This window comes from Eurytemora carolleeae, unplaced genomic scaffold (genome assembly GCF_000591075.1).
Source record: "Eurytemora carolleeae unplaced genomic scaffold, Eaff_2.0 scaffold122, whole genome shotgun sequence".
Classification (NCBI taxonomy): Eukaryota; Metazoa; Arthropoda; class Copepoda; order Calanoida; family Temoridae; genus Eurytemora; species Eurytemora carolleeae.
In genome coordinates this window covers 285,403-300,253 of record NW_019396131.1, presented here as the reverse complement: position 1 = coordinate 300,253, position 14,851 = coordinate 285,403, and the positions used below count along the sequence as shown (strand labels likewise).

The 14,851-nt window shown below is 31.0% G+C and overlaps 1 protein-coding gene across 3 annotated transcripts in view; it reads left to right on the top strand.

The window, feature by feature from the left end:
- Positions 1-14,851, top strand: part of LOC111695857 (kinesin-like protein KIF13A) — a 29,570-nt gene that overhangs the window by 11,221 nt on the left and 3,498 nt on the right. For 2 of the 3 annotated variants that reach the window (XM_023465313.1, XM_023465315.1), the window contains 26 exons: positions 969-1,060; positions 1,134-1,193; positions 1,263-1,315; positions 1,650-1,697; positions 2,018-2,118; positions 4,132-4,261; positions 5,853-5,936; positions 6,412-6,471; positions 7,030-7,107; positions 7,391-7,448; positions 7,580-7,651; positions 7,832-7,866; positions 9,368-9,451; positions 10,174-10,245; positions 11,266-11,327; positions 11,430-11,458; positions 11,768-11,832; positions 12,310-12,361; positions 12,871-12,914; positions 13,181-13,230; positions 13,410-13,457; positions 13,567-13,608; positions 13,736-13,917; positions 14,151-14,326; positions 14,437-14,514; positions 14,707-14,804. In XM_023465313.1, the coding sequence (XP_023321081.1) occupies positions 969-1,060; positions 1,134-1,193; positions 1,263-1,315; positions 1,650-1,697; positions 2,018-2,118; positions 4,132-4,261; positions 5,853-5,936; positions 6,412-6,471; positions 7,030-7,107; positions 7,391-7,448; positions 7,580-7,651; positions 7,832-7,866; positions 9,368-9,451; positions 10,174-10,245; positions 11,266-11,327; positions 11,430-11,458; positions 11,768-11,832; positions 12,310-12,361; positions 12,871-12,914; positions 13,181-13,230; positions 13,410-13,457; positions 13,567-13,608; positions 13,736-13,917; positions 14,151-14,326; positions 14,437-14,514; positions 14,707-14,804 (1,953 nt within the window). The remainder of the gene's footprint in view (positions 1-968; positions 1,061-1,133; positions 1,194-1,262; positions 1,316-1,649; positions 1,698-2,017; positions 2,119-4,131; positions 4,262-5,852; positions 5,937-6,411; positions 6,472-7,029; positions 7,108-7,390; positions 7,449-7,579; positions 7,652-7,831; positions 7,867-9,367; positions 9,452-10,173; positions 10,246-11,265; positions 11,328-11,429; positions 11,459-11,767; positions 11,833-12,309; positions 12,362-12,870; positions 12,915-13,180; positions 13,231-13,409; positions 13,458-13,566; positions 13,609-13,735; positions 13,918-14,150; positions 14,327-14,436; positions 14,515-14,706; positions 14,805-14,851) is intronic. The other variant, XM_023465314.1, reaches the window with a different exon arrangement.

The window sequence follows — 14,851 nt, the reverse complement described above, 5'->3', positions numbered from 1 at the left end:
CAGAGGGTTGCCGGGAGGGGTGGTTTCCTGGTAACATTCGTGTTATTGGGATGTCATAATAGATAGATATAAGTCTTTTATAACAGTATGTTAGTCTTATTTAACATTATGTTAGTCTTTTCTGACAGTATGTAGTAATTGTCGTACTCTTAAAACTGCTACCAGAATCGTATCAGTCCAGGTACAACTCGTAAAACTATCAATGCCAAACCAATGGCACGATCTCATAGGCTCTGATGTCAACATGGACATAAGCTCCAAACTATCAATGCCAACCCAATGGGCACGATCTCATAGGCTTCAATTGCAACACAGACACAAGCTCTAAACTATCAATGCCTAACCAATGGGCACGCTATCATAGGCTCTGATGTCAACAAGGACATAAGCATGTAACTATCAATGCCTAATCAATGGGCATGATGTTTTCAGCTTGTATGTTTCAACGAGGAACTATTTACGTCTCAATTTAAGTTGAGTATATTCCAACTAATGTGTATTTAGAAATCTATATTACAAATTAACGTTAACTACAATGTTTACGTCGATATATATAATATATATATATATATATATGTACAGCGTAGTTTAAGTTTAATATACATATTTACAAGATTAGGGCAAATATATGAGCGTAGTTAAGCTAATCAAAATACAGGTTCTGACGTATTTACATATCATGTCTAATCATGTTACTTAGTTATTTACAGCACAGTTAAGATAAATTATGATATGGGTTTTATGTAGCTATTTACAATGTAGATATATTGTACAACGTAGTTTAGGTTTACAAATATAGTGTTACACGATATTTATTACAAGTATGTTAATCTTTTATACCATTATATTAGTTTTTTTTCTAGCAGTACGTTAGTCTTTTTAATCAGTATGTTAGAATTTTCTAACAGTATATAAGTCTTATTATAACAGTATGTTAAAATAAAAGTATTTGATCATTTTATTTGCAGGTTAAGGGACGAGTTGAGTGGAGTTGAAGGAACAAAAGTTTCCCGGATTTGTCTTGTTGATCTAGCAGGCTCAGAGAGAGCTGTCAAAACAGGTAATAGCCCACGCGAAACTAAATAAAGCTAAGTTGTTGATCTAGAAAAAAATGATTTTTGTTTTTGTTTTAGGAGCAGTCGGCCAGAGGTTAAAAGAAGGATCAAATATTAACAAATCATTAACTACATTAGGTAAAATTTGTTTTTATTTAAAAAAATATATTTTTGAAATTTAAAAAAATTAAGAAAAAATTGTCTAAGGTTTGGTTATTTCTAAGCTGGCTGACCAACAATTAACGATTAGTAAAAATAAGGTATTTTTATAAAAAATTATATTTATTATCTCTCTTTTCATTTTCAAGCATATTTTTATCTTATAGACATTTTAAAAATTTTTAAGATATACATTTAGTTTTTTTTTAGTGTTAGGAAAACTCTAAATTTATTCAAAATTTTGCGTTTCTAAGGTTTCTTTTTGTGTTCATGAAATCTTTCTGGTTGGTGGATTTTAGTAAACAGAAAAATTCTTTAAACTTTTATTTCAAATATTTGTTAAAAATTGGAATTCTGAATTGCTCTTGAATCTAAAACTGTATTATTTCTGAAAATTTAATAACAATTTATTGTGATTTATAAATCTTTTTTCAGGATAAATTTGTACCGTACAGAGATAGTGTGTTAACTTGGCTGCTAAAGGTGGGATTTGTTAAAGTTTAGGAGGGAACAGTAGAACTATTAATATGTTAAATATATTTCACACAATGACAGCTATATCTATAACAGAACAGTTTAGGAAGGAACAGTAGTACAATAATGATGTATTATATATGTCTAACACAATGATAACTATCTCTATTACAGGACAGTTTAGGAGGAATGCAGCAGAACTATTAATATGTTAAATATATTTCACACAATGATAGCTATACTTATTACATGACAGTTTAGGAGGGAACAGTAGTACTAATAGTGATGTATTATCTCACACAATAATAGCTATATCTATTCTATTACAGGACAGCTTAGGAGGAAACAGCAGAACTATTATGATCGCTACCCTATCACCTTCAGCGGATAATCATCATGAATCCTTGTCAACTCTTAGATACGCTGATAGGTAATACTCTAGCAAGATACAGGGCTACCCATAAAAGATGAAATGACGACCTATTAAACTAGAAAGAAAATAAAGATCCGCGGCTGAATTTTCATTTCAAAGATTTTAAGATACGGGTTTACCCATAAAAGATAAAATGACGACCTATAGAAATATAAGAAAAAATAACCCGCTTGGTTAATGTTGATTTCTGCATTTAGATTTTAGGAATACTTACACTTAAAACTTAGGGAGGGGAGGGGGAGGGGGTAAACTTAAGGATTTGATTTAGAAAAAAGGAAGTTAAAACAGTTCCAGGGAACAAAAAAGTAAGAAAAAAGCCTTAGTCGTCTCTGAAGTCTCAATCTTTGTGGGTAACCCGGTACACTATTGCATATTGGAACCCACATATCTTTTTAACAAAAAGTTTACATAAGTTTTTGGGAGGAATTAAAATAAGAAATTCCGGTATACTTTTTTGTCGAAAAAAATGCTTCTCTGTAGTCTATTGCAAAATAAAGAATAAAAATATACTGCCCAAATTTTCAATAAGGCTTGTATTTACAGCAGATAAACCATTTCCTTAATTATATTAACTGTTTAAGAAATTAGGAAATTAAGAAACAGACCTGATGTTTAAACATTATTTTATTGAGTTGGTTTATTCTTTTGTTTTCTCTAATAGAATTCCACTCCAATCTTGTAAAAGGAAATGTCAGTTTCAGTTTAAAGTTTTCTCAAATGCCTTGAGGATATACAACAAACTATATAAGAATGTGATATTCGTATAAAAGGGTCTATCCAAACTTGCCTCAAAGGAACTGAGTTTTTGCCACAAACTCTAATAGACTAATCCCTATATCTTTCCTATCTGATGATGTAAACCTTTGATATTTCAATCTATGATTATTTGATCCAACAGAATTAATAGTTTGAAATATCAAAGGTCTACAGCATATGGATGCAAAGATATAGGGATTCGAAAATAACTTCCTTTTTGTAGTTTTGTTGACGTAATTTCAATTGACCTTCCACATGTAGATTGGTGTTTCTGATTCACATCAGTAACCCTTTAAACACTTGACTTGGAGGAAGAACTTATCCTTGTTTATTTTCAGAAATGCTTTTAATTCTGGATAAGTTGTTGGCAAACTGTTTTATATTTAAAAATATTAATATATACTTTACAGTAGTCGCAGGAAATACGATACTTTCAGTCAAATTTCAAAAACTGATTACAGTCCGTTCAAGCTTTCTAAATTGACTCACAAGCTTACAATTACAGATCCTCATATTGCAATCTTTAAAAACTGATTACAGTCCCTTCAAGCTTCCTAAATTGACTCACAAGCTTACAACTACAGATCCTCATATTACAATCTTTAAAAACTGATTACAGTCCCTTCAAGCTTTATAAATTGCCTCAAAAGCTTACAACTACAGATCCTCATATTGCAATCTTTTAAAACTGATTACAGTCCCTTCAAGCTTCCTAAATTGACTCACAAGCTTATAACTACAGATCCTCATATTGCAATCTTTAAAAACTGATTACAGTCCCTTCAAGCTTTCTAAATTGACTCACAAGCTTATAACTACAGATCCTCATATTGCAATCTTTAAAAACTGATTACAGTCCCTTCAAGCTTTCTAAATTGACCCACAAGCTTACAATTACGGATCCTCATATTGCAATCTTTAAAAACTGATTACAGTCCCTTCAAGCTTTCTAAATTGACTCACAAGCTTACAATTACTGATCGTCATATTGCTATCTTTAAAAGCATGAAGGAGACTTTAGTCTCACCATAGATTAAGGAGCATTCACAACGGTACCCCTTAACCTTTATCTGATCAATAATTTGGAAGATAAACTTGTTTTCTGATGTGAAACGTGTTTTGCTATCAAAAATTTCTCCATTGTTTTGCAGCAGAATTCCGCAAGTAATGTTTGTAGAGAAACCACAGTTGAAAATTAATCTGAAATGTCCCTTTTTAAGTTTTAATTATGTCTACAGTCCCCATTTATCCCAGGGCTAAGAGAATAGTGAACCATGCAGTGGTAAATGAGGATCCAAATGCCAAGATAATCCGCGAACTCAGATCAGAGATTGAAACATTAAAGGAGCTTTTAATCCATACTGCTGATCCTCAAATGCTGAAGGTAACATTAAAGCAGCATTTAATCCATATAGCTGATCCACAAGTGCTAAAGGTAACATTAAAGGAGCTTTTAATCCACACAGCTGATCCACAAATGCTGAAGGTAACATTAATGCAGCTTTTAATCCATACAGCTGATCCACAAGACAGAAGGTAAAATTAAAGAACTTTTAACCCATACTGCTGTTCCACAAATGCTGAAGGTAACGTTAAGAAGCTTTTAACCCATACAGCTGATCCGAAATGCTGAAGGTAACATTATGAAGCTTTTAACCCATACAGCTGATCCACAAATGCTGAAGGTAACATTAAGAAGCTTTTAACCCATACAGCTGATCCGAAATGCTGAAGGTAACATTATGAAGCTTTTAACCCATACAGCTGATCCAAAATGCCGAAGGTAATTAACATTATGAAGCTTTTAACCCATACTGCTGATCCACAAATGCTGAAAGCACATTGATGGAGCTTTTAATCCATACTCCTGATTAAGGTAACATTAGGTCTAAAGCTTGGCTTTTACAAGAACTGCCTAAATTTATTTTATAATTGAACAATAATAATATTGTTCAGGAGAAGCTGGGGGAGAATAAGAAGTTAATAATATTGTTCAGGAGAAGCTGGGGGAGAATAAGAAGTTAATAATATTGTTCAAGAGAAGCTAGGGGAGAATGAGAGGTTTATGATATTGTTCAGGAGAAGCTGGGGGAGAATAAGAAGTAAATAATATTGTTCAGGAGAAGCTGGGGAAGAATGAGAAGTAAATAAATAATAATGTTCAGGAGAAGCTGGGGGAGAATGAGAAGTTTATAATATTGTTCAGGAGAAGCTGGGGGAGAATAAGAAGTAAATAATATTGTTCAGGAGAAGCTGGGGAAGAATGAGAAGTAAATAAATAATACTGTTCAGGAGAAGCTGGGGGGAGAATGAGAAGTTTATAATATTGTTCAGGAGAAGCTGGGGGAGAATGAGAAGTTAATAATATTGTTCGGGAGAAGCTGAGAGAGAATGAGAGGTTTATGATATTGTTCAGAAGAAACTGGGGAAGAATGAGAAGTAAATAAATTATACTTTTCAGGAGAAGCTAGGGGAGAATGAGAAGTTTATAATATTGTTCAGGAGAAGCTGGGGAAGAATGAGAAGTAAATAAATTATATTGTTCAGGAGAAGCTGAGAGAGAATGAGAAGTTTATAATATTGTTCAGGAGAAGCTGAGAGAGATTGAGAAGTAAATAATAATATTGTTCAGGAGAAGCTGAGAGAGAATGAGAAGTTAATAATATTGTTCAGGAGAAGCTGGGGAGAATAAGAAGTAAATAATAATATTGTTCAGGTGAAGCTGGGGGAGAATAAGAAGTAAATAATATTGTTCAGGAGAAGCTGGGGAGAATAAGAAGTAAATAATAATATTGTTCAGGAGAAGCTGAGAGAGAATGAGAAGTAAATAATAATATTGTTCAGGAGAAGCTGGGGAGAATAAGAAGTAAATAATAATATTGTTCAGGAGAAGCTGGGGGAGAATAAGAAGTAAATAATAATATTGTTCAGGAGAAGCTGGGGGAAAATAAGAAGTAAATAATTATATTGTTCAGGAGAAGCTTGGGGAGAATGAGAAGTTAATGAAAGAAGTCTCCTTGACTTGGCAGCAGAAGAAGGATAAAACAGAACAAATACAAGTTAGTAATCAATCATTCAATCAATAAATCAATCAATCAATCAATCAATATATCAATTTATCAATCATCAATCAATTTATCAATTATCAATCATAACATTATCAGTAAATCAATTAATTAACCAGAAACACAATCAACAAGCAGTGAAGGATAAAACATTCAGTAATCAATCAATGCATTATTCAAACAACTAAATATTAAAATCATTTAATCAATCAATTCATTAATAATTGAACTAATTATTGAATCATTCATTAAATCAATTATTAAACCAATCTTTAAATCAATTATTGAATTAATCATATTAAATTAATCATAATCAATTATTGAATCGTCTTTAAATCAATCATTAAATCAATTAATAAATCAGTCAATTGATGAATCTATTCAATCAATTAATGAATCTATCAATCAATTAATAAATTATCGCGGCGAAAATAACCTATTCTGATGAATTTAAACTTTTACTCTTCAGGAAGATAGAAGGCAAGCAATAGAGAAGATGGGTATATCTCTTCAATCTTCAGGCATTAAGGTGATCTATCTTTAATTCAAATACAGTGGGACACATTAAGCAACGGTATAGGAAGACGACATTTAATCAATCTTGAGTTTATATTTAATGTTGCATTACAATAACAATAAAAATTTCGCTGATTTTCTAGTTTTCATTAGCGGATTACCCCCCATTACATTGATCTTCTTTTGAGGCTACATTTTAAATTTCTGACCGGCCCTAAACCCTCCTTTGGGTTACATGAGTTACAAAAAAAAACGTTTCGTGGGTTTGTTTGTGGGCCATACAAAAAATTACAAACAAACAAATATTAATCTTTGTCTGAGGATTGTTTAGGTTGAGAAGGATCGTTACTTCCTGGTAAATCTGAACTCAGATCAAAGTTTAAATATTGAACTTTGTCAGATTGTTTAGGTTGAGAAGGATCGTTACTTCCTGGTAAATCTTAACTCAGATCCAAGTTTGAATATTGAACTTTATTTGATGATTGTTTAGGTTGAGAAAGATCGTTACTTTCTGTTAAATCTTAACTCAGATCTAAGTTTGAATATTGAACTTTATTTGATGATTGTTTAGGTTGAGAAAGATCGTTACTTCCTGGTAAATCTGAACGCAGATCCAAGTTTAAATGAACTTTTAGTTTATTACATCCAGGTATACTCTACTCTACACAGAATTTAATTGAATATAATTACTACCAGAACCAATGTTTAAACTTGTGCACAATGCACATGTTATGTTTGGAAGAGAATTGAAGAAAGCAAAGAAAAAATTGAAAATAAAAAGAATAATCTTAACATAAAGGTTGTAAAAAATCAGCATGATTAAAAAAATCATCAATATGTCAAGCGGTAGTATTTTGAAAACATATTGAACAACAAACACTGATTTAACACCTGTTTACTTACTGCACTGAATGTTACTCATGTTGTTTTAGGATACAACTCTGGTAGGAAGAGAAGAGGCTAATGTACTGCAAAATATTCAGTTGTCTGGTAAACAAAAATATTCAATTAATCAAGTTTAATTTAATCAAATCAATCATTTGTCAGTTAATTGATATTAAAAAGGTAATCAATTGGCTGATTTTTGTATAAATTGATTGATTGATTGATTTTTTATTAAGGACTGGGAATACAAGCAGAACATTGTAAACTAAGTATCGAAGACGACTCCTTGTTTATTGAACCATTTTCAGGAATTTATCAAACTTTTTACATTAATTCACATTGGTACCCTTAAAGCGTTGTCTTCTCAATAATGCATTAAGTGTTCACTATCCATCATTATAAATAACTATATATATCAGATAGATATTGATATGTTATACAATTTGTAAATAAATTTTATATTAAAAAAAGTTTTATGAATTATACAGGTGCAAAAACTTGTGTCAATGGAAAAGAAATCCAGGTAAAAAAAATCATTTTATTCTGATAAATTAAAAAAAAATTGATTTTTTTTACATTTAATTTTTCATAAAGTATCAGGCTTTCATATCCCCAAAGCAGGAAAAATAAAAGAACTATTTTTTTATATGATTTGATTTGATTTGATCCTATATTTAGTTTGCCTGCTTGTTTTTATTCAATAACAATCAAAAAGGCTGAAATTTTGTTTTGGTACGACCCCAGGGAAGGTGAAAAAGTTTGCCAAGAAAAAATGTCAACTTGAAATTTTTGTAGAACAGCGAAATGTTTAGTTTTTGCTGTACTGACAAAAGTGTTTAAATGTTGTTAAAAATCGTAAAGCCAATCTAAAATTTCGATCTAGTAAAGTCATTTTGGAATTATAGAGTGGACGTAAGACAACCCTAACAGTCTGATTTGATTTTTTTTATTTAATTTTCTTTGGAATAAGAAATAATTTTTTAATTAAAAAAAGATGTGGAGAAACCATTAAAAATCGGATTCTAATTTTGAAATTACCAGAAAAAAGATTATTAATTTTTTTTCTTCTTTGATGATGAATGCTGTGAATTTTATTTTTATAAGTGTTTTTTTTCAATTAGTTTTTTAATCTTTATACAAAAAAAGGTTTTTATGCAAACAACAATTCTTTTCCTGAAAGGTTTTATAAATTCAAAATTATTCTTTCTTAGGTTTAAATATTAGATTACTGCGTGCTCTGCATCCCTTTTCAGATTTTTTATTTTCACCATTTTATAAAAATGTTTTACATTGTGTTCAAAAATAAGTATTTCAAATAATGATACTTTGAATACCCTGGCAGTAGATGGATATAAGTTAATTGATTTTGGTTGTGCTAGACTCAAACCCTGGAGTAGATGGATATTGTAATATATGATATATATTACATACATTAACTATCATCAAAAAGATCAAACACCACGACAGCGTTACAATATAAGTTAATTGATTTTGGTTTTGTTAAAATCTAATTCTGGAGTAGATGGATATAAGTTAAATGATTTTGGTTGTGCTTAACTCGAACCTTGGAGTAGATGGATATAAGTTAATTGATTTCAGTTTTGCTAAACTCAAACCCTGGATTAGATGGATATAAGTTAAATGATTTTGGTGGTGCTTAACTCGAACCCTGGAGTAGATGGATATAAGTTAATTGATTTTGGTTTTGCTAAACTCAAACCCTGGAGTAGATGGATATAAGTTAAATGATTTTGGTTGTGTTTAACTCGAACCCTGGAGTAGATGGATATAAGTTAATTGATTTTGGTTTTGCTAGACTCGAACCTTGAAGTAGATGGATATAAGTTAATTGATTTTGGTTGTGCTAGACTCGAACCCTGGAGTAGATGGATATAAGTTAATTGATTTTGGTTTTGCTAGACTCGAACCTTGAAGTAGATGGATATAAGTTAATTGATTTTGGTTGTGCTAGACTCGAACCCTTGAGTAGATGGATATAAGTCAATTGATTTTGGTTTTACTAGACTCGAACCCTGGCTGAAGATGGAGATAGAATTCTCTGGGGATTCAATCATTTCTTCAGGGTTAATTGCCCAAATAAAAATAAGGTAATTTACACAGAAAAGGACCCTCCAGGCAAATATTCCAATACTCGATTCACAAAGGCACCCTTAAAAGCTTTCCCTGATCAAGTATGAATTATAATTTTGAAAACTGATTATATTGAAACCTAGAAAAACGACAATATCTTCCACATTTTTTATCAGATAAAGGATTTAAAGGTACATACTGTTGTGAATTGGGTATTGTCAACTTTGCACGATAGGTCACTTAAAATTACGCTTACTGTCCCTTTAACAGTCTTGATTTTGTAAATATAACTTGTTGAAAGATACTGCACCCAAAATTTCAAGTCACCTTCTATTTAAAAAAAAGAGTGTGACATGTCCGATGCACATTAGCATCCGAGTAAAAATTAAGGAAGATTTTTTTTCTATTTGTTTGAAGAACTAAGTTTGCCACGCAACCTGATGGTAAAAACCTTTATGTATTTCCAGCAAAAAGAATTCATCATTTGAAATAGCAAACATCAGGTTGCAAAGATATAGGGGGAGAAGATCAGAGTTTGTGGCAAAAACTTTGATCCTTTATCAGCGACAATGTCTTTGGTAAATCCACAAGTCATTTTTTTAGAAAATAAAGAATTTAAGTTTTAAAAATTAAAAAGTATAATTTTGTATAATGTTTATAGAGTTAAATTATTTGTTCTAAAATTAAGGGTTTTAGAACAAGTTAAACTCGATAAAAATTCGCTAATTTTTGAATTTAGGATAAAGAGAAAAAATTGCTAAATGAGGAAGGAAGAGACACTATGCCTTCTATAGATTGGAGGATGGCCCAGGTTTAATTTTGTCATTTTAAATATATATATCTATATATATATATTTGTTTTCATAAATATTTAGCTAATTTTGAGAAAGAAAAGAAATCTCAAGCTAAATTGGACTAAAAGGGATAAACACAAGAAAACAATTGGATCGGGATAAAAAAGGGTGGGTTAAGTAATAGAAAACAATTAGATTGGACTTAAAGGGTTAAATAATAGAAAACAACTGGATCGAACTGAAAGGGTTAAATAATAGAAAACAACTGGATCGGACTGAAAGGGTTAAATAATAGAAAACAACTGGATCGGACTGAAAGGGTTTAAATAATAGAAAACAACTGGATCGGACTGAAAGGGTTAAATAATAGAAAACAACTGGATCGGACTGAAAGGGTTAAATAAAGAAAACAATTGGATTGGACTGAAAGGGTTATATAAAAGAAAACAATTGGATTGGACTGAAAGGGTTATATAAAAGAAAACAATTGGATCGGACTGAAAGGGTTAAATAAAAGAAAATAACTGCATCGGACTGAAAGGGTTACATAATAGAAAACAACTGGATCGGACTGAAAGGGTTATATAAAAGAAAACAATTGGATCGGAATGAAAGGGTTATATAAAAGAAAACAATTAGATTGGACTGAAAGGGTTAAATAAAAGAAAACAATTAGATTGGACTGAAAGGGTTATATAAAAGAAAACAACTGGATCGGACTGAAAGGGTTATATAAAAGAAAACAATTAGATTGGACTGAAAGGGTTATATAAAAGAAAACAATTGGATTGGACTGAAAGGGTTATATAAAAGAAAACAATTGGATCGGACTGAAAGGGTTAAATAAAAGAAAATAACTGCATCGGACTGAAAGGGTTACATAATAGAAAACAACTGGATCGGACTGAAAGGGTTAAATAATAGAAAACAACTGGATCGGGTTAAAAGGGTTACATAATAGAAAACAACTGGATCGGACTGAAAGGGTTAAATAATAGAAAACTACTGGATCGGGTTAAAAGGGTTATTTTGTTCAGGAGGAAGTGATGTTAATGAAGAACCTATCAGAAAGAGAACTGAGAATGAAAATGGAAAAAAGGAAAATATATTTTTACAAATATTTCCAAAAATTCTTTTAACTGACTGTAACAGTTTCTAAAAATATCTATTTTCTATTTTGTAAAAAAATATTATCTTTTAGGTTCAATTCGGAAAAACAAACTGCGTTAGGTAAGAAATAAACATAATCAATACTCTAAAAATTATTTCTTGTGTCAGAAAATCTTATTTTTTGAAGAAGTTTTAGTTTTAAGAAAAATATTATGAATAAAATGTAGAGAAATAAGGTAGAAAAAGATTGGATAAAAGTTCTAATTTTTTGGTTTCTTTCAAATCTTAACTATTTACTGATTTTGTGGATTAATATCAAATATTATTTAAATGGGACAATTTTAAGCATAACTACACAATATTGTTCTATAAAATTATCTAAAGACAGCTTATTAAACTTTTATTTTAAATAATTATTTTATTTTGAAGAGAATCAAAGACTTGAATACGAAAGAAAACTGGAAAACCTTCGACATACAATAACAATGCAGCAGGTACATTACAGTACAGAACAGTACAGAACAGTACAGTACAGTAAAGTGCAGTACAGTACAGTACAGTACATTACAGTACAGTACAGTACAGTACAGTACAGTACAGTACAGTACAGTACAGTACAGTACAGTACAGTACAGTACAGTACAGTAAAGTACAGTACAGTACAGTACAGTACAGTACATTACAGTACAGTACAGTAAAGTACAGTACAGTACAGTACAGTACAGTACAGTACAGTACAATGCAGTTCAATGCAATACAGTACAGTGTAGCGCAGTACGGTACAGTGCAGTACAGTACAGCACAATACAGTACAGTGCAGTACAGTACAGCACAATACAGTACAGTGTAGTACAGTACAGCACAGCACAGCACAGCACAGCACAGCACAGCACAGCACAGCACAGCTTGCTATATAAAGATATAATGTTACAGTGTGCAATGCCTTAACGTGTTAACCTTTTTTTGTTTAGGATTTTGAGTATCCAACGCGGCATTCTTTACTTACGTCGTCTTTTCTTGAAGGAAACAAATTTGTCAATTATAATAATAATAGTTCAAATCAGAAGATTAAAAATTTAGGGCTGGACCGGCCAGAATGCTAGTAATTGAAATTAACGTTTCCCATAAACAACATTGTTTGGAGACTATTGTTAACGATCAATCATAGTAATGACTTATGGTAACAAACTGATAAATCTTAGACGACCGTTAGCTATACAAAGCAGAATCAAAGTGGAAAAGAATGATATAGAATAATATAGAATGATAAAGAATGATATAGAATGATATAGAATGATATAGAATGATATAGAATGATAAGAATGATATAGAATGATATAGAATGATATAGAATGATATTAATAAGGGTGGTTTTCTAAATTCAAGAACGTGTCCATTCCTAAAAATAAAGAAGTGTATTGCACAGATTAAAAGTTTACCTTTTTTTGATCTTAATATGGGTATTTTAAATTTCTCAGAGCTCTTTTAAAAGTTTAATTTTGATTTATGAAATAATTGAATTTGATGCATAGAAGAAGATGGATGGGGTGACAGTTGTGATGAAAAATGGAGACAGGTATAAAAGAAATGTTAAACCTTTTTTGTTACTAGCTGGCGTTGCTCGTGAAATTTTTAAAATACTTGGAAGAAATTGTTTTTCGAATTAAATTAATTTTGAAAAAAATTTTATGGCGAGAAGAAAAATTTATTTCGAATTTTTTTGAGGAAACCCCGGGCTCACCATGGGTTCCTTCAACAAATGTCAGCCTTTATACGTTCATATATTCTATATTCTCTATATTCTATATTCTTTGATTCTAAATGCATTCACGATTTTTTCAGGGCGTTTCCAAGCTTAAAGAAGAGATAATACAGGCCAATTTATTGATAAGGAATAGACCTGCTTTTAAAGCATCATATCATATACATTAAAGTTTTTTATTCATGATTTAAGTTTTCTATAAATTATATCATTTTGTAACAAGTGTTAGTATTGATTCATGAGTACAGAATGACAATTTATCACCTTATTAAAAATTTAAAAAACACTTTAAAACAAGTTTGGATTTAGAGAAGCAAATCTACTAGCAGAGGAATTGGGAAAATCCGCAAGATTTAGGAAAACTTAAAACCGCCATTTAAAATTTTCATTTTGAACTTTTAGCACTACTTTTTTGCAACTATTTTAAAGATAATTTTTTTTCGACGTTTAAGTTTTGTTTTTATAGTGCAACTCTCCGTATTCCTCCTCAAAACCTTACTCTGAACAGGTAAAAAAAAAAAACAATTCAATTAACAATTATTATTTTTTTTCTGATTTAATTTATTTCGATTTAAAAATCAGAGGCCATCTTAATCTCAATCCCTTATGACTAGTTTAACAAAAATAAAACTTAGGCCCCCTGGAGGATTTCTAGCTGAGCCCGCCATTTTGGTTCGACAAGGGGAAGCCGCTCCAGCCACGTGGAGTCTGGACAAAATGGATGCCAAGATTGTGCGCATGCGTGAACTTTATAAAATGGCGGGGCCAAGATCAAGTGTTGAACCATTAAATCAAGATGAGACAAATGAACAATCAGGGAAGAATAAACTTGTAGGGTGACTGTTTTATTTATTTATTTAAACTTAAATGATGAAACACAAATCTCAAGAATAAATTTTAGCTTTTAAACTTGAAGGGTGACTGTTTTATTTTATGTGATGCTGTATGGTTTTAATAACAAGAAAAAGTAAAAAATCAAAAAAAAACTGGAATGAATTTATTAAGAAAACACAATCCCTAAATTAAGATAAATATTCTTGATAAAATAAGGTGACCTAAACACCACACTTGAGGAGTTACTAGATGATCCATTCAGCGAGCCGACCCAAAATCACGAACTAATTGGGGTTGCAAACCTATTTCTTGGTTCACTATTCCACGAGGTCAAATTCCAATACTGGGTTCCGGTCATCTCACCTCAGGGAGAGGTCGCGGGGAAACTAGAGGTAAGAAAAATATTTTCAGAGTAATATACGACCTTTGCAAAGATAGCCCAAGTTAAATTTTTTTAGTCACCTAATCATAAAAGTGTTTTAACACAGAACATATATTTAAGATAGAGCTTGAAAAAACTGGAGGCAGTTTACCGGAGGATAGGATGGCAGGAGGGGATGAAGATTCAGAGTCTTCAGAGGTAAACTATCCAGAACAATTCTAGTTTGATTCAAGTTTTCTACATTTGTATTATTTTAAATTTATCAAATTAACAGATGTTAATAGAAAAGGAAAAGCGAAAGGTTTTTGACACAACCATCATTTCCACATACTCCTACAAATAATCTTATCAACAACTACTTTCCTAAATAGTCATCTAAACGATTTTTAGGTCTTAAGCCAGGCTTCCAGAGAATCCAAACATAGCAAGGTTTCCAGCGAATCCAGACCTTTGGATGAGTCTAAAATTTCATTTATTTTGAGAATTAGGTAATTTTTACTATTTTCATAAAGATTAATTAAAATCTGTTTTTAAC